This window comes from Balaenoptera acutorostrata, chromosome 15 (genome assembly GCF_949987535.1).
Source record: "Balaenoptera acutorostrata chromosome 15, mBalAcu1.1, whole genome shotgun sequence".
Taxonomy (NCBI): Eukaryota; Metazoa; Chordata; class Mammalia; order Artiodactyla; family Balaenopteridae; genus Balaenoptera; species Balaenoptera acutorostrata.
The window spans coordinates 26,860,972-26,888,751 of record NC_080078.1 but is presented as its reverse complement, the minus strand read 5'-3'; the positions used below and the strand labels follow the sequence as shown (position 1 = coordinate 26,888,751).

Genomic DNA, 27,780 nt, shown 5'->3' with positions numbered 1-27,780 from the left:
GGCATACAACATGCGTTCATTTCCCGTTTCTTTTACTCCTTCTATAATTCTGCTTACGAGAGAAATTCAGGCGGCCTGGAGTTTTGCTGGGAACAGTGAAAACTCTGCTACTGAAAATAACACATGTAGGAGTAGGCCTCTGTGCAAATTCACATATACATTTAAAATACTGAGGTGACTTTACATACATCAGCAAAACCTCTAAACCATGGAGGACAGAGAGAAGGTTACCAAAACAGACTAACCGTCTTTAACAAGGAGGCCCCCACCAAGCCTCACTCTATCAAGAGCCAGGGCTTTTCGGAGATTCCTCAAATTAAATTAAAATGATCTGAAAAACATCTGGTCCCGTTTTAGGCTACATGGGCTTTGTTATCAACTGAAGCCCTGCTATAATCTCTCCCCCAAAATAAGAGTTTCTAAAGCATTAAAGAAGACACAGCTCTAGAACCTTAGTGAGATTCAATACACACCTGTCGGAGAAAGGTCCTTCTTCATCCTTTTTAATTTCTTGGCCTTTTTCCTTCCCTCTGAGAGGGATTCTGCACAGGGATCTGTCTGCTCAAGCTCAGTGTCAGAAATCTCCCCCGATACTCTGGGCTCCAGGCCACCTTCTGCTTGACTGGGACTCAGATTTCTCTTTCCTACTGTGCTGGTGGCTGTGAGACTGAAATGCAAGTGGAACAACATGAAAGGTGTTGAGAGTAACTGGAAGACTAAACCTATAAAAATATTTTAACACTCTTAATTCTATTAACACTTAACTAGCAATCAAACAACATGGGTAGCTGCCGCCTGGAGGTGCAAGTTAAAGACCTTACTGTGAACTGAAGTCTAAAAGTTTACCCACAACAAGCTTATTCAGAAGAAACTTCTACACCAGGCTTGTGCACGGATATACACAAATCTAAGCTGTTCGTAGTGTTTAAAAGAAAAAAATTTTAAAGAAAATTCCTGGTCTTTATTTTGATAGAGTTACCCTAACAGAAGAGTAGAATAGTAGAGCAACCATAACAAAATAACAGTCTGGATTACATTAAATCACAAGATAGCATTGTTACTTGCATGCTGCCTGATGGATACACAGTAGAGCAGGAGAATTCTTGAGTCTGCCGGCTGTCACACCACTCGTGCATTTGAATACACTTAAAAGGTATACCCCACCTTCATATAATTCTCTTCCATTCCAAAAAGGTGACTTGTCAAGATTATAATTAAACCTGGCTTCATTTTAAAAGCTTTATAGGATTTGACATGTTGAATTAGATCAGATTACATGTCCTGATTTTCCTTAAGAAAATATGTTCCCTGAATCAGAACTTGATAATAACAGAGACCACAGGGCCAGTGTGAGTCCTGTCTCCTCTAAATGAGTCTTTTTTTTTTTATAGCCCCCACGTTATGAAAAGCATAAAGAATCTAGTCATTCCCCCTAAGGGAGGCCATTCAGGCACAGAGCGGGGTGCGGAGAGGGAGAGAGAGAACATGAGCAAGCCCCTGTGTCAGCCTTCCCTAGGAAGTGAACGCTTTATTTTATTTTTAAATATATTTATTTATTTACTTTATTTTTGGCTGCGTTGGGTCTTGGTTGCTGTGAGTGGGCTTTTCTCTAGTTGCGGCGAGCGGGGGCTACTCTTCGTTGCGGTGCGCAGGCTTCTCATTGTGGTGGCTTCCCTCGTTGTGGAGCACGGGCTCTAGGCATGTGGGCTTCAGTAGTTGTGGCACGTGGGCTCAGTAGTTGTGGATTGCGGGCTCTAGAGTGCAGGCTCAGTAGCTGTGGTGCACAGGCTTAGTTGCTCCATGGCATGTGGGATCTTCCTGGACCAGGGCTCAAACACGTGTCCCCTGCATTGGCAGGCGGATTCTTAACCACTGTGCCACCAGCGAAGTCCCGAAGTGAACACTTTAAAATGTTACATATCAAAAACTTGGGGGACTTCCCTGGTGGTCCAGTGGTTAAGACTCTGTGCTCCCAATGCTGGTGTCCGGGTTCGATCCCTGGTCAGGGGACTAGATCCCACACGCATGCCGCAACTAAGGGTTCACATGCCACAGCTAAGGAGCCTGCCTGCCGCAACTAAGACCTGGTGCAGCCAAATTAAAAAACAAGAACAAAAACAAAAACCTCGGGCTACCCGATGATTCAAGTTCTGCAATGTTACTCTTCCCTGTTCTTACATCTTCCCTGTTCCTTACACTTCCTCACTCATGTGAAGAAGGTGGTGGTGCTCAAAAGCCATAGGAAGCAGAACAGAGAGAGCTCAGAGCAGATGGCCTGTTAAGCCTGGCTGGCCAGCCTCCCGCTGTCATCTCTTCACCTGTGTTATATGCAGCTTTTGGAAACATCTTTTATTGAGGGGATATGAAGAAAAGGAGAATACCAAAGGTAGTATTTTGGGGGGAGAGTTATTAGAAATTCATGCTAAAGTTTACTGTTTAAAAACTGATAATACCTTTAAAATTTTCTTAAAGACTAAAACAATTTTCAGCTGGTTTCAGAAAATTTGGAAAATTCAGAAAGTATTAAGTAAGAAAATAGTAAGGACACACCTTTCCATTGTGAAAGGGTAAGAGGCCTCAATATTCCTCTGTGCTGTAAACCCTGAAACCTAGCAGCCTCTGAGATGTAAATGTTTAATGAAAACTCAGCTGGAACCATCAGCATTCAAAGTACTTCAAGAAATACAAAGTCCTGAACTAGCCCCAACTGCACATAGGAATCTAGTGGATGATACAGGTGGTATCTCAAATTACCGGAGCAGAGATGAACTTCCAAAAAAATGGTTGTGGGACAACAGGAAAAAGGTAAGTTAGGCCCATTCTTCACCCATAAAAAAGAAAAAAATGCCAAAATGGATTAGATACCTAAATGTGAAAAACGAAACTATACAAATACTGAAAGAAAACATGGATGAATTCCTCTAAAACCTGGGTGTCGAAAAAGGCTTTACTATAACTCACAATCCAAATTTATAAGAAGACTTATAAATTTGATCACATAAAAATCCTTTGCACGGTGATCAATAACATGAGCAAAGTCAAAAGACAAATGACAAACCAGGAGAAAATATTTGTAACATATATCACAGATAAAGGGCTAATGTCCCTAATACACAAGTAACACTCAAAATTGAAGGAAAAAAACCCAAAATCCTACAGGAAAATGGGCAAAGCTATGAATAAATAGCTCACCACACACACACACACACACACAAACACACCTAAAACACATGAAAAGATGTTCAACTCCATTCATGATGCAAAATAAAATGACACTGAAATATCATTTCTCACCCACTAGATTGGCAAAAATATCCAAAAGATTGATGAAATATTCTGTTGTTGAGAGTGGGGAAACAGGCACTCATACGTTGCTGGTGACAATGAAAAATGGTACAACTCACTCTTACAGAAGGGAATGTGGCACTATTTAACAAAACTTTATATCCATTTACTCTCTGAGCCAGCAATCCCACTTCTAGGAATTCAGAAGATGCACCTCCAACAATGCAAAAATACTTATGTACAAGATTACTCATTGCAGCTTTATTTGTTGTTATGATATATTATTGCCAAGTTCCTAAATGTCTAAGTATAGGAAATTGGTTGAATAAACTATGCTATGTACAGTCAATGTAACTAAGCAGTTACAAGAAAGAATGAAGATCTCAAAGAACAGATATGAAATTATTTCCAGTGAAATAAGCAAAGTGCAAAAGAGCAATTTATTCCAGTCTTGGGTGAAATATCGGGGGGAATACCAAAAAAAAATCCTGAACTATTTAGTAGGTTTGCTTCTGTAGTTGAACAAGTGAAGCAATTCTGAAAATATTTGGATACATGATAATGCTCAGCAAATTAGTAAATGTATTCATGTAGTTGGAAGACAGATATGGGGGAAGGCAAGGGAGAACGCTGTGGGGATGTAATGGAACTGGAGATACAGGTCAGGGCTGGGGATTTCTAAAATAAGTATGTGTGTATGTGTGCACGTTTGTGTGTACGCATATATGTATGGGAAGTATCTATGTATATCCATGCCCCTATTTCCCAGCTCTGCCCACTGAAAGGACCTAAAAAACAAAAACAAAAACCAAAAAAACCCAATGGCCATGAGCACATCTAGTGTCCAGATTTTAATGTCTAAACCATACCCTACTGAAAAAACACAGGGCTCCTCGAAGAAGCGCTTGATTCCAGGGCTGGGGTAAAAGTTGCACAAAATGAGCTCGGCTGGGGTAAAAGAGGCACAAAATGAGCCCAGAACATCTTGCAATACCAGAAAGTAGGAAACTGCTCAAGAAATGATGGGGCATGTCACAGGGATGTAGGAACCAGGTGGAAAGGGCTCCCACTGGCCAAATATTTGAGCACCAAAATAATTAAGGGGCAATAATAAATTCTAAACCATTGAAAAACACAGGAATCCATGGATCTATATCAATACATAATACAGAGAGACAGAGAGAGGAGGGAGAGCTCTTAGTTCTCGTTGAATGCTGAGTAGGAAATGGTAAAGGTGGAGAGAGAGATGGAGTTGGCAAATCATTCTTTGGCAACCATCACGTGAAGAATGACTTATGCAAAAATCATCAAGAGGTGCTAAATCAGGGGAGATATTTTGATGAAGAGTAGGCTATTTGCATGGTCTTAAAGTGTCTCTCCTGAGACTGATATCCTGAGAAGGACATAGCGTCACTTTTGCACATTGTAGTCAGGATTGTATAACCTGAACATAATCATGAAGAAACATCAGACAAACCTAAAGGAAAAACACCTTACTGAAAAAAAGTGGGGTGAGGGGCTGGTGTCCTTCAAAAATGTTGTTGTCATAAAAAAGACCAAAGAGACATTGAAAACTAGCTGCAACACATTATGACAGACTGGATCTTATACTAGAGGGAAAAGCCATAAAGATAATATTGGATCAAATAATAAAACTGGGATATAAACAGTAGATTACAGTATTATATCAATGTTAAATTACCGAGGTTGATAACTTTACTACAGTTATACAAGAAACTATTAAGGACCATGATGTATCTAACTTCCTCTCAGATGGTTCAGAAAAAAACAAGTGTGTTGGGGGTTGCGGTATGGAGAGAAAAAGGGAGAGAAAGCAACACAGAGTGTGTATATACAGAGAGAGGAAGGGGAAGGGTGGAAGAGAGAGCGTGTGCACACAAAGCAAAAAACAGCAAAATGTTAACAATCAAGGTAGCCAGATAAAGAATATATGGGTGTTCTTTGTAATATTTGTGACTTTTATGAGTTTGAAATTATTTCCAAGTTAAAAGCAAAACAAAACAAAACAAAACAAACTGGAGGAAGCATGATGTTTAAACAAATAAGGAAAACTAAATTTCATCGAGGATTATCATCTTTTTGTTCTAATTTAATTTTTTTGGCCGCACTGCGCGGCACACGGGATCTTAGTTCCCCGACCAGGGATCGAACCCATGCTGGAAGCACGGAGTGCTAACCACTGGGCCGCCAGGGAATTCCCTCAAGGAATATCTTCTGGTGCCTGCTTACTGTGGCACAATCTAGGACTGAAGTCTGTGTGCGCTTACACATGACTAATAAGTATGTCGCCAGCCTAGTGATACGTGGAAGAAGCTGCCTTGATCCATTAACAGAATGTCTCACCTGATACAACAGAGTCCCTTTCCAGCCAGCCAGGCTGGAAAGGATCCCGCGGAGTCGGCATCTGTGCCTCTTCATTCTTCAGTGCCTGAGCCCGTCAGCTCATCCCCTCATTTAACCAATATTCTACCAATACGATGAGCACCTCCCATGGGCCACACCTCCAAACGCCCTCCAGTCCTGCTCATGTTACTCTCAGCCACCATTCCAGCTCTTTCCTCACGCTGCTGCCGGGCGCTCTCCCTATCTTGCCCCTTGACTCTTTTTTTTTTTTTTTTTTCAAATTCCATTTTGCCCCTTGACTCTTAAAACAGGATCCTAATTGGCTAGTCCCCCCGTCCTACTCTTCCCAGCCTCCCTTGCCCTTCAAATCCATTCCTCCCAGTGTTAGTGAACTTCTTCTGAAGCAGAGATTTGATCAGATACTCCCAGCTGCAAGACTTCCACGGCTCTCTACCGCCAACCTGAATTTTAACTGCTTGGCACAGCATCCAGGACCCTCTGTCATCTGGGTCCCCGTCGGCTTTTCTAGCCTTATCTTCCACAAGGCAGTCGAGTTGCAAAGACAGTATCTGTTCACCTTGATGAATTCCATGACATGCACTCTTCCACCTGGTCCACTGTCCCAGCGGTGGGCTCATCAGCCCCCATACACCCTATATTTCCCATCGGACGTTGCTGCCCATGCTCCACAACAAGAGAAGCCACCGCAGTGAGAAACCCGCGCACCGCACTGAAGAGTAGCCCCCGCTTGCCGCAACTAGAGAAAGCCCGCACACAGCAACGAAGACCCAACGCAGCCAAAAATAAATAAATTAATTAATTAATTAATTTAAAAAATTTTAGGGGTTAGCTCGGTAAAGTAAGATATAATAATAAATGTATGGGTTACTTTTTTTTTTTTTTTTTTTTTGCTGGGCGTGGGCTTTCTTTAGTTGCGGCGAGTGGGGCGGCTACTCTTCGTTGCGGTGCGCGGGCTTCTCACTGTGGTGGCTTCTCTTATTGCGGAGCACGGGCTCTAGGCATACGGGCTTCAGTAGTTGTGGCTTGCGGGCTCTAGAGCGCAGGCTCAGTAGTTGTGGCACAAGGGCTTAGTTGCTACGTGGCATGTGGGATCTTCCCGGACCAGGGCTCAAACCCCTGTCCCCTGTATTGGCAGGCTGATTCTTAACCACTGCGCCACCAGAGGAAGTCCCTGGGTTACTATTATTATGAACCAATATACTATGACAAAATTATATATTTCAAAAACATGTAAAAATAATCTCTACCTGATACAGACATTTGATAACAGAAAACATTAAAAGAAAAAAACATTAACACTAAATGGATGGCCAATAAATATCAGTTAAAAATTGAAAGATGTCACAGATATTTATTATTTAAAAGTTATTCTTAAATGAGATTTTAAAACACACAAGCATTAATATCTGTCACAAGACAATATTCCAGATGGAGAAAAGATTCTCTCATGTTATGCTGATGTTGATCAAACTGCTCCCAGTGTTTCCAAAGCAAATATAAGTTGGGTGTTAAACTACATATTGCTTTATATTAGCTCATTTCCTTTTTTATTTAAAATTTTTTTTTTAGTTGTGGCATGCGGGATCTTCAGTTGCGGCATGCGGGATCCTTAGTTGCAGCATGTGGGATCCACCTCCCCGACCAGGGATCGAACCCAGGCCCCCTGCATTGGGAGTGCGGAGCCCCAGCCACTGGACCACCAAGGAAGTCCCTCATTTCCTTTTTTAGAGATGAAAATATTTTGTCTGCTTGCCTTGATTTTCGTTTTGCTGTTAAAATTGATACCGCTTGTTCTAATTCAGATTTTAGATCGAATGATTTTACACTGGAGTATTCCACAATGACATTTACATTTTGTCTCTGAATTTTGTCTATAAAAGTATTTACCAAGAACTGTAGCCTACAGCAAATATTCAAACACTGAAACACTATTGGATTCTATTAAGACAACGTAACATTCGGATATCCTAGCAAGGTTAACAGTACATGTTTCAAAACTGCCAATTTAAGGACTGCTTCCAAAACTTATTTCTTGGAACAAGATTCACAGGATTTTTATAAAGTGTACTGCTGTATGTAATCTCGTTAATACATTCTTATTTACAAGAATGATTCACTGTTAGTAGCAGACAAGGCCACAAACACACACTTAACAACATGGCAACAGTGACAAGCAAGAACGACTGATTTGATTGTGGCCCTTTCTCTCCTACCTGCTCCTGTCCTGATTTCAGAAATGTTGACCGTAACCTTTGACACTGATTCCATGCTTGCTTTCAACTTTATGTCAGAGAATTCCTTTGAACTAGTAATGCCTATGCTGATGGTTAAACTTTAATTCCCACAGATTTCGCCCCTTTATCTTAATTTCTCAACTGATATTTCTCATGATTTGGAATAACACATAAATGTCCCCAGAGATGCCAGGGAGGAACTGGTGAATGGCAACCCTATTGGAAATCAACTGACCACAAACTGGACTCTCTATTCTGTGTCATCATCTATTTGTCTTCCCTTACGCCAGCACCACATGGTTTTTAGTCCCGTAGCTTTAAAGTAAGTCTTAAAGACAGAATAAGTCCTTTAGTTGGCCGGGAAGTTCATGCTGCTGGATAAAATAATAACCACCTTTCATTTTTTTTTTTTTTTTTTTTTTTCAAATTTTTTTTTTTTTTTTTAATTTATTTTATTTATGGCTGTGTTGGGTCTTCGTTTCTGTGCGAGGGCTCTCTCCAGTTGTGGCAAGCGGGGGCCACTCTTCATCGCGGTGCGCGGGCCTCTCGCTATCGCGGCCTCTCTTGTTGCGGAGCACAGGCTCCAGACGCGCAGGCTCAGCAATTGTGGCTCACGGGCCCAGCCGCTCCGCGGCATGTGGGATCCTCCCAGACCAGGGCTCGAACCCGTGTCCCCTGCACTGGCAGGCGGATTCTCAACCACTGCGCCACCAGGGAAGCCCTAACCACCTTTCATTTTAAAGGGCTGCCTGGTTTACAAAATTCTCTCATTTGATACTTGTCTATAATCCTTTGAAGCTGAACATGTGTTTTCACTCCCATTTTACAGGCAAGAAACCTCATCCTCAGAATGAGTGACCTCCCCCAGGTTGTGTGGCTGGTCTGGTAGATCTGAGGGTGTCCTCCAAGCCGAGTGCTCTTTGAAACGTTTCACAGCCTTGCTCCCCACCCCATCTTCCCAGGGCAAAATGAACTGGAAAAATCTGGGGAAGTGGGAGCTAGAAAATGCATTTTTATTGTTTTCACAAACTCTCATGCTGAATTCAAATTCCACGAGCATGATTGTTCCTGTGTTTTGGGGCACAGTCTGGATGGATGAGGGAAGGATGTCAGATAGCCTAGGCCCAATTACAGAAGGCAATTCCTCAGAGATCGCTGATCAACTGTGATGCTTATTTCTAATAAAGAAGTTGAGTTTGAAAGTAAAATCAACATTAAGTACGGCATGTCTGTATGATAGTACCCAGGAATAAAGGACATCTCTTGTGGAATGAATGGTGGGGGGTGGAGAGAATATACAAATGTGTTGTGTATGTGACTACTCAGTTTACTTATAAATTAGCCTAAAGGAGAGAAAACTTGGTTCTGGGTTACAAAGAAACCATGGCATTCAATTAGAAAAACTTTTTACAAGAATGTGGTTTGAACCTGGTTAAACAATCCCTTATTGCTAACTCACTTTAATTCAACATAGAAAAGATTAATCAATAACAAACATGAAAGACATTAATACAAATTCCTAAATTTAAGAACCTACACTCAACATACAACTAATTGAAGCTGAATTCAGAACATCTGAAATTTTCAGAGGCTAGGATGAAATTTAATTTTGCAACTAAAATTTACTTTTGGCTCCAATGAAAGGATTTACTGATCATGCCAGTAATATAATCAAACCAAAACGACTCCTCCCCATACCAAAAGCCCAACTATTTTAGAAAATAAACTGCTTTTTAAACATTTCCAGGAAGTTAAACACGACCAATTGAACGCAGGTATTTATCTGTAGAGAGACAGAAATATCCTTACAAAGGCACAGAGAACAGGAGAGGCAGCAGGAGAGGATGGGATGTCAGCTCACCTTGGAGATACTCTCTCTGGAGAGGACAAGTAAGGAGAAGAGTGCCAAAGAGTATTGCATACAGGGGGAACAGAAATCTAAGTGCTGTATAAAAAGCTGGTGCACCCGAGAGAGCCCTGCAAAGTCTCAGCAAATAACAGGCACCACATCCCTGGAAGAAGCAGATGATAAGGACTGTGCTACGCCAACAGGGGGAAAGGCTGTCCTAGGATCCTCACCCCCATCCCTGTGAAGCCAGGGGACCAGCATTCCCCCGAGGTGAATAGGAGCTGGACAGGAGGTTTAATCTCTGGAGAAACTGATCCCCTCAGAGAGGCACCAAGTCTAGCAGTGGAGAGTGGGATCAAGCAGGGCAATAAGAACTTTCTAACTGGGGAAGTAGCATCTTCCACATACTGAGAAGTGAGGTCTCCAGCTTCCTTCCACCAATCAGTACCCAGAGCACCAGCAGTCAGGATTATCTCCCCCAAGCTGCAAATCAGAAAATCAATTTCTAAAAGAACTGAGTCGTTACAGCTAGTATCATACTTAATGCTGAATGCTTTTGCCCTAAAATCAGGAACAAGACATAGATGTTGGCTCTTGCCACTTTTATTCAACACTGTACTAGAGGCCCTTGCCAGTGCAATAAGGCAAGAGAAAGAAATGAAATTCATAAGGTCCACTGGACAGAGATAAATACGATTGCCTTTTTTTACAGGTATGATTGTCTAAACAGAAAATACCAAACAGTCTACAAAAAGTTATTAGAACTAATAAGTGAATTTAGTAAGATCCAAGGATACAAGGTCAAAATAGACAAATCAACTGTATTTCTTTCTATTAGCAATGAACGACTGGAAACTGAACTTTAAAAATATATGACTTACAATAGCATCAAAAAGCAAAATACTTAGGGGCAACTTCAATAAAGCATATGTAAAATTTGCATAATGGAAAATACAATACTCCGATATGAGAAATCAAAGAAAACCTAAATACGTGAAAAGATACACCATGTTCATGGGTGGGAAGACTCAATAGAGTTAATTCTCCCCAAAATGATATTATAGATTCAACACAATCCCCATCAAAGTCCCAGCAAGCTCTTTGTACAAATCAACAAACTGACTCTAAACTTTTTGTGGAAAAGTGAAGGACTTAGAATAAGCATTGTTTTGGCTTCCCTGGTGGCACAGTGGTTAAGAATCTACCTGCCAATGCAGGGGACATGGGTTCGAGCCCTGGTCCGGGAAGATCCCACATGCCGCGGAGCAACTAAGCCCATGCACCACAACTACTGAGCCCACGAGCCACAACTACTGAGCCCATGTGCCACAACTACTGAAGCCCATGTGCCTAGAGCCTGTGCTTTGCAACAAGAGAAGCCACCGCAATGAGAAGACTGCACACCGCAACCAAGAGTAGCCCCCGCTCGCCACAACTAGAGAAAGCCCGTGCGCAGCAACAAAGACCCAACGCAGCCAAAAATAAATAAATTAAAAAAAAAAAAAGAATAAGCATTTTTTAAAAAGAAGAAAATGGTTGAAGGATCTACTATATGGTTTCAAGACTCACTATAAAGCTTTAGTATAAATCAAGACAATGTGGAACTGGTCTAAGGAAAGACATATAGATCAATGGAATACAACAGAATCTAGAAATAGACCACATACAAATATGGCCAACTAGTTTCTGACAAAGGAGTCAAGGTACAGTAATTGAATAGAGAAAGGACAGTATTCTCAAAAAACGGTGCCAGAACAAATGGACATCTATATGCAAAAAAATGAACTTGTACTCATGCCTCACACTGTACATAATTTTTAACTTGAAATAGATCGTATACCTAAACATAAAACCAAAAAACACTATAAAACTTACAGAAAAAAAAAAGAAAATCTTTTTGACCCTAGTTTAGGCAAAGATTTCTTAAGTAGATCGCAAAAAGCACAAGCCCTAAAGAAAAGCATAAGCCTCAGAGAAAAGATCCATAATTACAAAGCCAGCTTCTCACCTCATCACTCTACAGAGCAAAACCATCAGTAAGTTCTGCCTCCAAGGACTTCTCATCCCTTTTTAGTTCTTTCTTAAACAATAGTGGATGCCCCAAAATAGTCACATTTTTGAAGAAAGGCTTTGAGAGACAAAAACCAAAACAGACCAATATTCAGAGAGGAAAAACTCTGAGGAAACAGAGACAACATAGGGAGCTGAGGAAAACTTTAAAAACAACAGGCAGTTCTTGCTTTGCACACAGTACAGGACCATAAAAATGGACTAGACTACTGTATTTGCAAGCCAATGGATAAACAGAAAAATGAAGAAGTGGCAATAAGTACATTACTTGGAAACAAGGTAAATTATCAAAAGAAAGGGTTGAAAGTGGTTGCCTCTGAGGGACAGAATGTGGGTGGCAGGGGACTGCTGCTTTTTATTATAATTTTAAAAAATATTATTTGGCTTTAAAAAACAGTGCTCAAGAATTTCATTGAAAATATTTTAAAAGAAAAAAAAATGCCAAGGACTTCACAAAGATCCACTTTACGTGTGACAAACCACTATGCCAACAGTAAATCACTACTTGTCTGGTTATGTTAAATACCCGGGTACACACAGCTCTGTTACTTAATTGGCTTTGTGACCTTGAGTAAGACACAGCTTCTCTGACCGCCCCCTCCCCAGTTCTCCTTTGTAACATCGTGAAGCGTGGACTAGATCACCTCCAGGTCCCTTCCAGCTCCACAAGTATGTGGCTTTATCAAGTAACACTGTTGTTCACACAGTTATAGGTGCCGCTCATTCTTTAAAAGAATGTATCTGCTATTGCACATCAACTATATCTCAATTAAAAAAAAAACAAAAGAATGTCCTACAATCTAGACTAATCTTCAGCCCCTGCTTCCATTCACATGAATTAGTGCAGTATTACTGTATTCCATTAGTTACTAGCATTTGTAAGTAGAAATGACACATAAGAAAAAAATTCAAAGACAGTTACCTAAAGAACAACAAAATTTATAGCATGAGTATCTTAATCCTACATGTTTTGGAAGAAATTTCATCTCTTTGGAAACTGTCATCCTTGGTTGTTTCTAGTTTTCTCATAAGCCCAGTAAACCCAACCTGAGAAGGAATAAACCCCATAATGTCACCTGAACAGGCTCAAATTTGGAAGTAAACTACTGTTTCACAAATGATGACAGAGGAAAGGGGTAGGTGGGGTTTTCTTACTCATGAAAGCATCCAACTCTCCCTCTCTGCTTGGGCACCCAACCTTTATCTGATGCCCACTGTAGCCTAATGATCTGCGTTAACGGAGAGAGAGACACTAGGGATGAAAGAAGAGAACAGAGAAACCTAGTGACCATGTGGACAATGCTACTCTAAGTTCTAATAGCATCACTGTATTCACTAATTTAGCTATCCTAAATGGACATTCACATTACATATTTAGTCAAATTAATGATGAGATGACAAATTAAAGACAAGACCCAAATCAAAACCTCTGAATTTATGCTTTTCAACTGGAAAGATTCAAAGAATATAGCTATGATTCTAGAGTAGCATCAATAAAGTAAATATTATTCTTATGAGTATTAATGGACTATACTGAAACAAGGTAAAATATAGTACTCTTATTACTTGGTGAAGTATTGCCACTGAAATCAATTACAGATGTTTATCCTGAAAGATGCTACTATGAGCATTGCAGACTCAAATATTGCTAATGGTTATTCAAAATTAAATTTATGGTTGAATTGGAACCTGTGGACAGTTTTATAATATTCATTAGCAACTGTTTTTTAAAGACACAGAAGGCTACTGTTTTAATACAAATGAGTACGAGTTTCAAAATCATCTCCATTTAGTGCTTTAGCACGAACAATTTGATCTGACGAATCAACTAGGATGGCTTTACCAGGAGAAGAGAACAAGGTACTTCCTGATGGGCTGCTCTTGACATGGAGAACATCATTTCAGCTCCCTGAGAACAGAGGACCACCTACCAGATGTTCTGACACCAAGAAACCACATGCTTCTTGCATCCTGGTTTGGTTTTTGAAGATCCTTCTGGGGGTAAGTTGTGACTACAGCAAACTAGAAACTAATCCCTTCCAAGAATTTAGAATCATTCATTTAAGATGTTGAACTAATGTACCTCATGGTCATTCCCAAGAATTCCCCAATTCTTTACATCAACTATTTGACAACTGATTAACACTCAAAAAAGGGTGGTCTGAATACTGATTTCTGTAGCATCACATGAGTTTGACTTCCTTTCAAATTACTTTCCCTTAAAATATGTGATTAGGCAAGCATGAATGGACTTCTGACTTGAGATATTCCAAGGCATCCACAGTCAGTCTACTCCCACCTTCATATGGCTCTTTCACTCTAAGTAGCAGGTAAGACAATAAAATAAGCTGGATGCTGGTATGATTATGAAAAGAATGTCATTCCATCCCGCCTGACCTTTAGCAAAGCAAGTGAAAGTATTCCAAGCATGGCCTTACATTGTTCAAAAGGGAAAAAGCAGTCTGCACGGCCTTCTCCAATCAGAAGCTGGGTAGGAAGACGTGTTCCTAGTGTATTATGGGTTCTCTTGTTCACTCGTTTATTTAAACCTTTTTCTGAGTGACCATAAGGCATCATTTGTTAGGTGCTGGAACGTTAATATGAGTAACAACAACTCCCAACTTCATCTTTTTACTCCTATAAGAGTCCCCAAGGCAAAGAAATCCCAAGGATTCCACGTGGCATGGAAGGCATGTCAGAAGGCATTTCTGGTGGTAGGGAAGGATCAGAAATGGATATGTGAGAAGAGAGCAGGCATTCTGGAAAGAGCATGAATGGGATCTGGGATGAAAGAGAGACGAGGGCTGGAATCTGGGTTCTGTCATTTACTGGTTTTGTGACTCAGGGCAAGTTCCTTTAGCTTCTGTGAGTCTCAGTCTCCTCAATTATAAAATAGGTTATTGTGAGGATTAAATAAGAAAACAAAACAAAATAGCACATGTCACAGTGCCTGGCACATGGCATACACTTAAATGCCAGTGCCTCGTCTGCTCCCTCCCTGTCCTGCGGTGGGCAAAAGGTTCACGTTTTTAGAGATGATGTTGATTCCAGTCTTCAGAGGTAGTTGTCCCAATCTTTGCAAAGCATTAGGAAAGGAGGTGAGGAAGAGAAAGAAGAGTAGAAGGAAGGTGTGAGCAGCATGAGTAGATTGAACAGCATGGCTGTGATGGCTGGAAGGGTAAGAGGGGAGCGTTCCCGCAGCCCCCCGGTGGGTGGGAGCAGGGGCCGGTAAGCCATCACCTAGACATCCATTTGTTAGCTCACAGGTGCCTGGAACCTGCAGATCATCAAGAACCACCCAAACTGCCCTGCTCTGTTGGAAACATACAAGGTTTCTAGAAGGCACAGTTCCATTTTCCCCCAACATTAGGAAAACGTTAAATACATAGAAAAGTTTGAAGAATTGTATAGCAAACATCCATTTAGCCATTACTTATATTCTATAATTAGTTCTACATTGGCAGTGGAGATTTAAAAATATACTGCAGATTTTAGTTCTTTTGCATTTGGGAAAAAGGGGCACAAAAGGCAGGATCTGAAGGCTTCTATCTGGCAAGCATCTGACTTCTGAACTACCAGTGATGCAGCGGAATGAAATGAAATCTTTTCTTCAGTGATCCCTGAACGGACAAAAGGATGAACGTCAAACCTGTAGACAGTATTTAAACATGGAACTCCTATCAGTACAATGACACACTTGGTGTTGGGTCACAGCAGCCATTCTGCATCCTCACACCAGCCCCCAAAACACAAGCACACTTTGGCTTCTGCTGGCTTACAGTGTACTAGCAGAATTTTTTAAAAGCATAAGTGTCAAAAAAGAACTGCCAGAAAAATGAACTGCCAGATTTCTACACCTGGAAATTAAATACAGGATTTACATATTTCATACTTTATTTTAGCTGAAACTATACCAAAAATAGGAATAATCCTAACTGCACATGACCTGAGTACCTCAAATAGGAAATCTGTTTTGTATTTAAACATGTGAAAAATAGCATTTCACTTCCCTATCATGTAAGTGTGTTGAGGGCAATTTCAATTGTTAGCATCATTAAAAAAAATTATACTCTTATATGAAGAAAGAACGAATAATATAACACATTATTAGAAACACAGATAATTACTTTTAATTATGGTTAATTAAATAAATAGCATGAAGCTATGGAAAGAAAACATTAATTTTCAAATATTACTGCTATTATAAAACACGAAAGCATCTACGACAGCACCAGCTCTGTGATCTGGAGCAAGACACTTCTGAGTTTTCTTACCAGAGAAACAAGACTAATAATGCTACTTAATCCCTTTCAGGGTTCTTCCTCAGTCCTCTGCGAGGATAAAGGACCACTGCTCTTCTGATTACGGCATTTCATAATCCTGATGGTGGTTCCTACTGCCCTTTCCCTCCAGCTACTATTCCAGGCTGAGCAGACTCAACACCTCCCCTTCCTTTCATCACTAAGTCACTTTCCTCTGGATGTGCTGCAGTCCCTCTACTTAAAATCAACCAAACAATCCACCAAAGGCCACTACTAAGGGGATGACCAGAGCTGAGCATCCTAGAAGGATGACACCTCAGTACTTCTGATATTGGCTTGTACATCCCAGGGTCATTTCCGTTTCTTTAAAAAAAATTTAGGGACTTCCCTGGTGGTGCAGTGGTTAAGAATCCGCCTGCCAATGCAGGGGACCTGGGTTCAATCCCTGGTCCTGGAAGATCCCACATGCCGAGGAGCAACTAAGCCTGTGTGCCACAACTACTGAGCCTGTGCTCTAGAGCCCGCAAGCCACAACTACTGAGCCACACGCCACACCTACTGAGCCCGCACGCCACAACTACTGAGCCCATGCGCTGCAACTACTGAGCCCGCGTGCTGCAACTAGTTAAGCCTGCGCGCCTAGAGCCCGTGCTCCACAACAAGATAAGCCACTGCAATGAGAAGCCCGTGCACCGCAACAAAGAGTAGCCCCAACTCGCCACAACTAGAAAAAGCCTGCGCGCAGCAATGAAGACCCAACGCAGCCAAAAATAAATAAAATTATAAAAAAAAAAAAAAATTAAAAAACCGACAGTCTTACACTGATGATCTATGGGACTAGATAGCTAAGCCTCTCCCCGAAGAAATAAGTTTGAAATTCGGATGTTTTAACCTTAGGGTTTCTTCCACCTAGGATTTTTTTGGTTTTGGTTTTGGTTTTTTAAAGAAAACCTGATCTATTAAAATGAGACGGCATCTTTTTCGAACACGCACACTCTTAGGCGTAGATGATGTGCCACGTTTCTCAGAGGCAACTTAATGCACTGGGCTATGGACCCAAAAGGCGTGGAAGTTAGGATCCTGCGTAACTTCAGCGAAATTGTTTAGCTTCTCTGAGACTCTCCTTTCTCATAGATAAATTAGGAATAAACCAAGGGTTTCACTGAGTTGTTAGAGGATTTTTTAAAATGATGTTAGGCATCTAGCACAGCGCCTGGAATGAAGAATCTGCTTCATAAATGAGTTTTCTCTCTTGTTTTTCATTGTTCTGCAGATATTCCAAAAAGCATGCTGTGTGTCAGTGAGCTTTACATCTTTATACTGATGGAGACGGAGAAGAAAGAGATAAGAAGATGAGAGAGGTTAAAGGAAGAATGATTCATCTGAACTAGAGCACTGGTCATGCATTAATTTTTCACAAAGCAACTTACTACAACATTCATGAATTTTTTTTTTTTTTTTTTTTTTAGAGTGGTTTCACAAGGTCTCACTTCTTTTTTTTTTTTTTTTTTTTTTAAATGAGGATCTTGAATCAGATGCGTATGTTTGATTGATTGATTGATTGATTGATTTTGGCTGTGTTGGGTCTTCGTTTCTGTGCGAGGGCTTTCTCCAGTTGTGGCAAGCGGGGGCCACTCTTCATCGCGATGCGCGGGCCTCTCTCGTTGCGGAGCACAGGCTCCAGACGCGCAGGCTCAGCAGTTGTGGCTCACGGGCCCAGCCGCTCTGCGGCATGTGGGATCTTCCCAGGCCAGGGCTCGAACCCGTGTCCCCTGCATTAGCAGGCAGATTCTCAACCACTGCGCCACCAGGGAAGCCCACATTCATGAATTTTTGCTACAAGGTTGATTATTTAAACGAGGATTGAACACCCAGGTTTAGCTGGTTAGTATGTTTTATTAAGGAGATTGAAGAACAGTAAAACCATTTGCAGTGTAAGGAATCACATTTTAAGAGAAGGAGGCTAAGAGTAACTTCCAAGATACACAGCTAAATGAGAAAAGGAAGGTGGGGAAAAGTATGTGCGGTCCATTACCATCTAACAAAAGGTGGGGGTATAGATAGATAGATAGATAGATAGATAGATAGATAGATAGATACACAGTTGTTTATATATTTGTAAAAATGGAACGATATACTGACAACAAAACTGGTCACCACAAGGCGGGGGCAAGGGTGGCGGGTACAAGTTGGAGGAGGCAGGGAGAGAGGCTTGGTAGATTTGACTCTGGAACCACATAAATGTTTTACATAATTATAAGGCAAAGTTAAATTTTTAAAAAGGGAATCATTAGAAGTAAAAATAAAACAAACCTAAGTGTTTACTGAGTTGGCAGCTTAACCACACAAAAAGGAATTATTTCAAGTGACTTTAAAATAAGGTAATTTGACTGTTCATCTCTATGCTCTAAGGATAAAAATGACAGCAAAAAAATAAAATTCTTTTCAATAATTATATTATTAGTAATAATACTGAGAGTTATTTTGAAACTATTATATATGGTAGGATAAAACTATTATACATGGTAGTAAAGTTACAAATAAATAATTAATTTACTATCATTAGGAACCAAAATTTTCAGCCTAAGAAAAAAGAGAAACAAAATTAAAAGAAGTTAAATAAGTCCTGGGGTCTACTGGAATTGGAAATATCAGTATAAATTTACCTGAAAAACAAAAAAGGAAGGGAGGGAAGAAGGGAGGGATGGAGGGAAGACTTTCACGCTAGCTCTTTTCATTCAAAAAGGCTGTAAACAATGACAAATCCAATATCAATAAACACCCTTTGAACCCAGATTATGGTTTCTAAATACAGTTTCCCATCAAAGGGAACAGGGCCCTTGGAGAAATGGCTGATTCCAAATAAAAGGTAGGAAATGTACAGAAAGAGCCTGGAATATCTTCTCAAGAATATCAAAAGTCATGGTGGTCCAGTGGTGGTCCAGTGGTTAACAATCTGCTTTCCAATGCAGGGGATGCGGGTTCGATCCCTGGTCAGGGAACTAAGATCCCACATGACGTGGGGCAATTAAGCCCACGCGCCGCAACTACTGAGCACACAAGCCACAACTAGAGAGCCTGCGTGCCGCAACTACAGAGCCCACACGCTCTGGAGCCCACACACCACAACTAGAGAGAAGCCCACGTGCCGCAATGAAGATCCCGCATGCCGCAACAAAATCCCTCACAACGAAGACCCGACAAGCCATAAATAAATAAGTAAGTAAGTAAGTAAGTAAATATTAAAAAAAAAAGAATATCAGAAGTCAAAGAAGCTATTAAAGATTATTGGGCTATTAGAAGACTCAAGAGACAACTGGAAATGGTTCTCACCAGTCAGAAACAAGATAATTAGAGCATCAAAAAGAATGGCAACTGTAATGTACTAAAATATATATTTTTTAGAAACCCATGATTCAAACAAACAAAACAAACGTCATTGCTCACCTTTGGAAGGTGCTAGGAAACCAGCAAATTTTTTTGAAAACTGGTTTTAAAAAGGTGTTTTGGGGGGTGAGAATAAAGAGTTAGTTCTGCTTTTTCTATATGAACTATATCTGCAGGTAACCAAATAGATGATGAGAAGAAATGTTTTATTTTAAATAAGAGCATCTGGGATAATAAATAAAGGAGTAACAAACTATAATATTAGCGTTTTGCAACCCTTCATGAAATAATGAATCTAGCCATTGATCATTAATGGCTACTAAAACCATCAGGTGAAAAACTGCTAGGGGAACTTCATATTAGATGAACCAGGCCAGCAACATCTGAACCCACTTGATCAATCTTATCACAAAAATAGAGAAAAGAAGACTTTTTGTGTCACCCAATGTGATGCAACAGGAAATATACAACATCATCTAGGAAACAGTCTTGCCATTCAGTTCAGCCCTGAAGCTGATCAAGTGTACAGATCTAACTACCAGTTAATTACACAGTAGTAAGGTAACATGGTATACAACCTTACAAGAATGTTCCAGAATATGGAAACTTCTACAGAGCAAACAACTTGGTTTCTTAAATCTACTGCAAGGAGTCAGGGGTAGGGGAGAATTCAGGGAGAGAAGGAATTCAGAGATTAAGACAGAAATGAGACACATCAACCAAATGTAATACGTGAATTTGTTTAGAAACTAGAGGTCAAACAAAACACTTATTTTAAAAAGTTTGTGAACAGAAAATCTGAACACCGGATATCTGATATTAAAGAGTTGTTATTAATTTTTGTATGTGGTAGTAGTACTGTAGTTTTGTTTAAAAATGATTGCTTATCTTTTTTATCATGATCTTCAGATTCATGACTGAAATGATTTGCTGTCTATGATTTATTTCAAAATTATCTGAAGGGGAGAGGGAGAGAAGGAGTACTGATTAAGTAGGACTGGTCACACACTGACTGTTGACACTTTGTGATAGCTAGACAGGCCTTCGTTGTGTTGTTTTCTCTACTTCTGTATATATTTGAAATTTTTCTGTAATGAAAAGTTTTGGTATTCTTTAAAGCAGAAATTCAAAAGGGGCTCTCTTCTGCTTCCTAGGATATCACTTTTAAATGAAAAGACACAAGCTCTTAGATGTTTTCTTAGATGTGTGGTGATTACAGTTAAGACAATAGTCCCCTATTTGGCGTGTACCTAGATGCAATCTGTTTGAGTACTTTCTTCCCTTGAGGATAAAGCTGCATACCAGACCTGGGAAAATGTATAGGGGGCATGATGGATAGTGGAAAGAACAGGGCTCTGCAGATACCCTGGTTTCAAGCCCCAGTTCTTTGTCGAGAATTGTTTAATCTCCCTGAGCCTCTGTGAAATGGGGATAACCTCACCTCCCTCACAGTGCTGCTATGAGCATCACATGAGATAAAACATGAAAGACCTAGCTCAGAGACCGGCATTCAGGAATTTATTCATTCATTTAGTCACCAAATATCTGAGTACAGCCTCTGGGTCAGACTCTAGGTTATGTGCTAGAGATATAAAGACAGAGAAAACATTGCACCTGCCTTGAAGGAAAACAGGAAAGTAAATCAATGATTATAGTGGTGAAAGCAACATATTTTAAGTTCTGAAAGGATAAAATTTTGGATCTAGAATTCTATATTCAAGCAACATTATCAATTATGAAGGTAAAACAGAGACACTGTTACAGAGTTTATAGTTTATTAACCATACACTATATATGCAAAAAAGAAAAAAAAATCACTCAAGGAAAAGATTACTTCCCTCAAAAAAAATCTACACACAAAAGGCTGGGATATTTGGAAGATTCTCCTTTGGGTAGCAAAGCTTTAATGGCATAGGAATACATTTTCTTCTCTGTGGGCCCCATTATGCAACTTTTTCTCTTCAGAATACTGCATTTACACAGTCATATTATAGATGCTGTATACCTGTTACCATCTCTTGGAATCAGGTTCTCAAGAAAGCAAAAATGTACAGATACAAAAAAGTAGTAAAAATAAATAAATTAACAGCACTAACCAAAGAGAGAAGGGAGACAGAGAGAGACAGAATATATATGTGTTAAATTTTTAATCTTTTTTAGAAGTGAACAAGATATATTAGTCAAAGAAGATGAGAAATAGAGGTATAATTTAAAATATAGTGATAATACATAATGAAGAAAATGATAACAGTAGCTGCCACTGGGAAAAAGAACTGGGAGTGTGGAGCCAGGATTTTCCCCCCTTCATTTCATATTCTCCTGTACTATGTGAATTTTTTAAAATTATGTGCATTTATCACTCCAATGGTTTAAAAAGTGTCACGGGAAAACACTTTTTCTGCTAAAATATATGTAACTCACAAGATCTACAGTGAATCTGCCAACATTTACTCTGCCCAAATACAAGAAAGATATTAAGGTAGCTAGACTAGATAATTTTTATAGTCCTTTCCAGAAGCTAAGGGATATGCAAATTGTGGAGATGTCATTTGGTTAATATAAAGACACAGATGTAGGGGCTTCCCTGGTGGCGCAGTGGTTGGGGGTCTGCCTGCCGGTGCGGGGGACACGGGTTCGGGCCCTGGTCTGGGAGGATCCCGCATGCCGCGGAGCAGCTGGGCCCGTGAGCCACAATTGCTGAGCCTGCGCGTCTGGAGCCTGTGCTCCGCAACAAGAGAGGCCGCAATAATGAAAGGCCCGCGCACCGCGATGAAGAGTGGCCCCCACTTGCCGCAGCTAGAGAGGGCCCTCGCGCAGAAACGAGGACCCAACACAGCCATAAATAAATAAATAAATAAATAAATAAAAATTGTATAACTTTAAAAAAAAAAAAAAAAGACACAGATGTAAAGTCAGTTCCTAAGCTATAGAACCAAGAAGAGAGCAAGAACTAAAAAAAAGGAAATTTCCCCAGGAAAAGGCAGCTGAGAACCAGGAACAGAGCAGCAGTCAAAACTAAATGAAGATTCCTGCAGTAGAACCAGGGGCAAGAAAAAAGAAACAAGGGAATGTCAACACTGAGAGGGAGTGAGGGGCCCCCATGGTAAGAGGGGAGGGGCTCAGGCTGTAGGGAAACATTCTGAGATGGGGGGTGGGGTGGCAGGGGTGGGGTCAGAAGGTGAGAGGCCACCACTCAGAGTCACAGAAACACGAAAGCAATGAATGTGCAGAGGACCAAGACATAGAGGACAAAAAGGGCTGAGTACAAGTTTCTTCTGCTACAGACTGAGTGGTATCTAACCATCTAGAAATCATGGGGAGAAGGAGCTTCAAAGAAATTCTAGTATACAGATGGTAGATGGGAATTTGAAAGACAGTACCCAGTGAAAGGGTCAATGATCGTTTCTCTATTTGGTGTGTTGTCATTATTTCAGTGTAGTAAAGGGCTTTCATAGGTTCACCCAATCTAATTTTTATTATATACCTCTTAAGCAAAAGTTCTCCTGCTACAGGGATTTTCAAAAACCTAACTCAAAGGGCCTCAAGAGTTTGTATCAGTTTCCTCCTCATGCCCTACGCTGTGTACAGTGTAAAAACACTTGGAATTTAAGAGCTAGAAGGAACTTTAACATTCTTTCTGACAAAATGCCTCACTTAAGATGAGAAAACAGAGACAAATCCTGGGCTCTTGCTGGTATTCACTGAAGGGAAGAGTGAATGAGGTCTTTCCCCAGGTACCCTTGGGAAAGAACCCAAGCTAGAACCCTTGTTGTCCAGCTGCCTAGAAGTCAGCTCCCTTTCCACTCTGTGGCCTTGGTTGTCTCTAAGGCATTTTTCAGTCGGAGGAGAGAAAACACTTGCTTCACAGGCCCATTTATGAATAAACGTGTAAGCAGTCTGACAAAGCAGTGGGTCCCAGAACACAGTCTGCTTCATCAGAATTCTCCTTTGTCTCTAAAGGGCTCCCCCCCGCGCCCCTATTTCCTAATGTACTATGCACATTCAATTACTAACTGCTAACTTTAGATGAAAATTATATGAAATCTGAAAACCATAGGTTTGATATATGCTTTAGCATTTCCTATATAAGCAGGAATTCCCAGGAGCTACTACATTTTCAAGGAAGGCTGAAATTTAGTTTCACAGAAAGGAAAGGCTAGAAGGAAGAGACTAACCAAAGGGTTTTCTCCAACAGCTGAAATAAGCCAAAGGGCACATAACCCTTAGACATGATTGAACAAATCTCTGTAAGGGCAAAGTGGCTTTGGAAAACCATTTTCTTTAATTATGGAACATCGTTAATAAAATGAGAATGGTAATAGCATCTGTTTTTCAGGACTGTTTCAAACATCAGTGTTTATTTATGGGGACTAAATATCTATTAGTGAGATCTTAAATGTTTTAGCTTCCACTGTAAAGGAGGATTCTTCAAACGCCGTGCCAACCTGTACTACTTATTCAGAGCTCTTGCCACCAAACCAAATCTCCTTTTTCCCTTCTCAAGCAAATTTATGTCCAGTCCAGTTTCCCGAAGCCCTATCTTTTGTCCAGTAATCAACTATAAACTACTTGAATATTCTGAATCTATCATAGAAAAGAAAAGAAGCCTGCTGCCACAGTACCAATGCAAACAGCAGAAGAAATGGACATCCACCTCTATGGGCAACACTAACAGCCAACCCCAGAAGCTCGGCTGTTGTGACGTGTCTTCCAAGGTCTCAGATCAATTCTCTAGAGCCAAAGAAGTGAGTCAAAGAGCCAACCACAAGGGCCCTGCACAATCTTAACTGGATCCTTCTAATTATGCCTGAATTTTTATGTTTACACTTATGTCATCTCCCCCATACTTTAGTCCCTTATTTTCTTAAGAGTATTAACTTTTAAAGAAAGAGAGAGAGAGAAAAGGAACAAAAGCAACAACATATCAAGCTTACAAAATGTAGAAGCAAAATATGAAACAGAAGATCACAAAGGATGGGAGGGGGTTGATGGAAATATACTCTTGTAAGAATCTTACATTGTTCATGAGGCAATGTAATTTTCACTTGAAGATAAACTGTGATACATTAAAGAGGCATATTATAATTTCTAGAGCAGTGCTTGGCCAACAGAAATACTTTGTGAGCCAGATACACAATTTTAAATTTTCTAGGAGCCACCATTAAAAAATAAATAAAAAGAAACAAATGAAATTAATTTTAATAATATGTTTATTTTACCCAATATATCAAAAATATTATCATTTCTACATGTAATCAATTCTTCAAAATCAGGTGTGTGTTTTAAATTTACAACACATCTCAGTTTGGATTAGCCACATCTGAAGTACTTGTTAGGCACATGTGGTCAGTGGCTACCACTGGGCAGAGTAGCTCTAGAGCAGGGATCAGCAAACTTTTCTGTAAAGGAACAGATAGTGAACATTTTGAGTTTTGTGGGCCACACAGTCTCTGTCACAACTACCCAAATCTGCCATCGTAATGCAAAGCAGTCAGAGGCAGTATGTAAATTAATAGGCACTGCTGTGTTCCAATAAAACTTTATAAAAACATGTGGGCCTGATTTGGCCTATGGACTACAGTTTGCCAACCATTACTCTGGAGCAATGACAAAAAATAACACAAAAACGTATAAGCAAAAAGTTGACAGGGAAGATAATATGGGAGGCTATAATATCAGTAAGTACTAAATAACACACAATTCATCCAAAAAGCGAGAGAAAACAGAAGGACACAGAACAAGCATGACAAGTAGGAAACAAATACCAAGATGGAAGACAGGCTCACCTGTATCATTAATTAGATTAAGTATAAAAGGCGGGGATTGTCAGAGTGGATAAAAAAGCAATACTCAACCATAAGCTGTTTATAAGAAACCTACTTTAATTATAAAGACAAATAAGTTGCCAGTAAAAGGCAAACACCAACAAGAAACAAGAGTGGCTATGTTAATATAGGACACAATAAACATCAAAAAAAGGTTATTTCTAGAACTGAAGAGAAGAGAAATATTCCACAATGATAAAAGGGGCAATTCATTAAGAAGACATAACAATCCAAAATGGGCATATACCTATCAAAACAGTTTCATGAAGCAAAAATTGATATAATTAATGGAGAATTAAATCCACAACCATAGTTGGAGATTTCAATACCACTCTCAGTAGCCGAAAGAAAAAGTAGAAACCCCCCCAAAAAACCCAACAACAACAACAAAAAACCCCTAACCCACAATCAGTAAAGATATAGAAGAGCTGAGCAAAACCATGAACCAACATAACTTAAAATGATATTAATGGAATATCACACTCACTCAAGTCCACACAGAACAACATGCACCAAGACAGACCACATGTCAGTCCATAAAATAAGTCTCAATAATTATCAAAGAAGTTCTAAGTAACTCATGTGTTACAGAAGAAAGCACAAGAGAAATTAGAAAATATTTTGTAACAGAGGACAGTGAAAAGACAACACATCAAAATATGTAGAATGCAGTTAAGCAAAAACTAAAGGAAAATTCACTAGAAAAGAAGAAACATAAAATCGAGGAGTTAAGTTCCCACCTTACAATGGGAGAATAACATATTAAATCCAAAACTGTTAAATTCAAATAAGCAGAAGAAATAATAAGAAGAGTATAAATAAATGAAAAAGCAAGACACAAATATAATAGAGAAAAACCAATAAAGTTAAAAGTTGTTCTTAGAAAGAATTAATTGATAAACACCTAGCAAGGAAAAGAGAGAAAACACAAATTACTAGTATTAGGAATTTTTAAAGGGACATAACTATAGATCCTACAGATACTGAAATTATAAGGGAGTGTTTTGAGCTAATAATTATATGCTAACAAATTTGACAACTTAAATAAAATGGAATATTCCTTGGAAAACCAAATTACTAAAAGTGATACAAGAAGAAATAGAAAAGCTAAATAGTCCCATATCTATTAAAGAAATTGAGTTCATAATCAAAAACCTTTCCATAAAAAACTCTTATGCCCAGATGTCTTCACTAGTAAACCCAACCACTAATTTAGGAAAAAAAAAAAGTCCTATACACACTGTCACAAAATAATAGAAGAGGAACTTCTTAACTATACTAGTTTTATGAGGTCAGCATAATCCTGAACCAAAACTTGACAAAGATGTAAAAAAAGAGAAAATTACAATCTAATATTCCTCATCCTCATGAACAAAGATAAAAAAATATTTAACAATATATTCAAATCCAACATGTAAAAAGGATAATACATCATGACCCAGTGGAATTTCTCCCAGGAATGCAAATCCAATTAAGCATTCAAAAACCAATCAATGTCATGCAAAATACTCACAAAGTGCAAAAACCATATGACAATTTTAAAAGATACAGAAAAAGCATCTGAAAATATCCAACATCTATTCATGATACAAAGTCTTAGCAAACTGGAAATGGAGGGGAACTTTCTCATCCTGAAAAAAGACTTGTATGGACAACCTAAGAATTATAGTTCAAGGGGAAACACTGAACTAACTTCCCCTCTCTAATACTGGAAGCAAGGCAAGGATATCTACTCTTCCCACTTTAACAATATACCAAAGGTGCTAGCTGGTACAATAAAGCAAGAAAAAGAAATAAAAGACATAAAGATTGGAAAAGAAATAAAACTGTGTAAATTAAAAACTCTGCAGAATATTAAGAAAAACCCCAACCTATCAGAATAAGTGAATTTTAAAACATTGCAGGATACAAGGTCAATATACAACAATTAATTATATGTCTATAGAGAAGCAGCAAACAATTTGAAAATGAAACTTAAGAAACAATTCCATTTCTGATAGCATAAATAAGATAAATATTTAGGGAAAAATTAACATAAGACATATAAGACTTCTACAGTAAAAACTATAAAACAGGTCTAGTGAAGAAAGACAAGATCGTTCTAAAATTTATGTGGATTACAAAGGATCTAGAATAGTCAAAACAATATGAAAAAGAACAATGTTGGAGGGTTTATGCTACCTGATTTTAAGACTTACTATAAAGTCAGAAAAAAGAAAGTGTGGTATTGGCATAAGAATAGTATAAAAATGAGTGGAACAGAAGGGTCCAGAAATAGATCTAAACATACATGGTCAATTTATTTTTGACAAAAGTGCCAAGTTAATTTAACAAGGGAAGAAAAGTCTTTTTAACAAATGTTGCCAGAACAACTAGATATCCATATGGAAAAAAGTAAACCCTGACTCCTATCTCATACAAAATTAATTTGAAATGGGTCAGACTTAAATGTAAAAGCTAAAACTATAAACCTTCTAGAAGAA

The 27,780-nt window shown here is 39.4% G+C and overlaps 1 protein-coding gene across 2 annotated transcripts in view; it reads right to left on the bottom strand.

Moving 5' to 3' along the window:
• The window catches only part of PARN (poly(A)-specific ribonuclease), a 170,610-nt gene that overhangs the window by 16,064 nt on the left and 126,766 nt on the right, over nucleotides 1-27,780 (bottom strand). For both annotated transcript variants that reach the window (XM_007188367.2, XM_007188366.2), the window contains one exon: nucleotides 474-667. In XM_007188367.2, coding sequence (XP_007188429.1) covers nucleotides 474-667 — 194 coding nt within the window. The remainder of the gene's footprint in view (nucleotides 1-473; nucleotides 668-27,780) is intronic.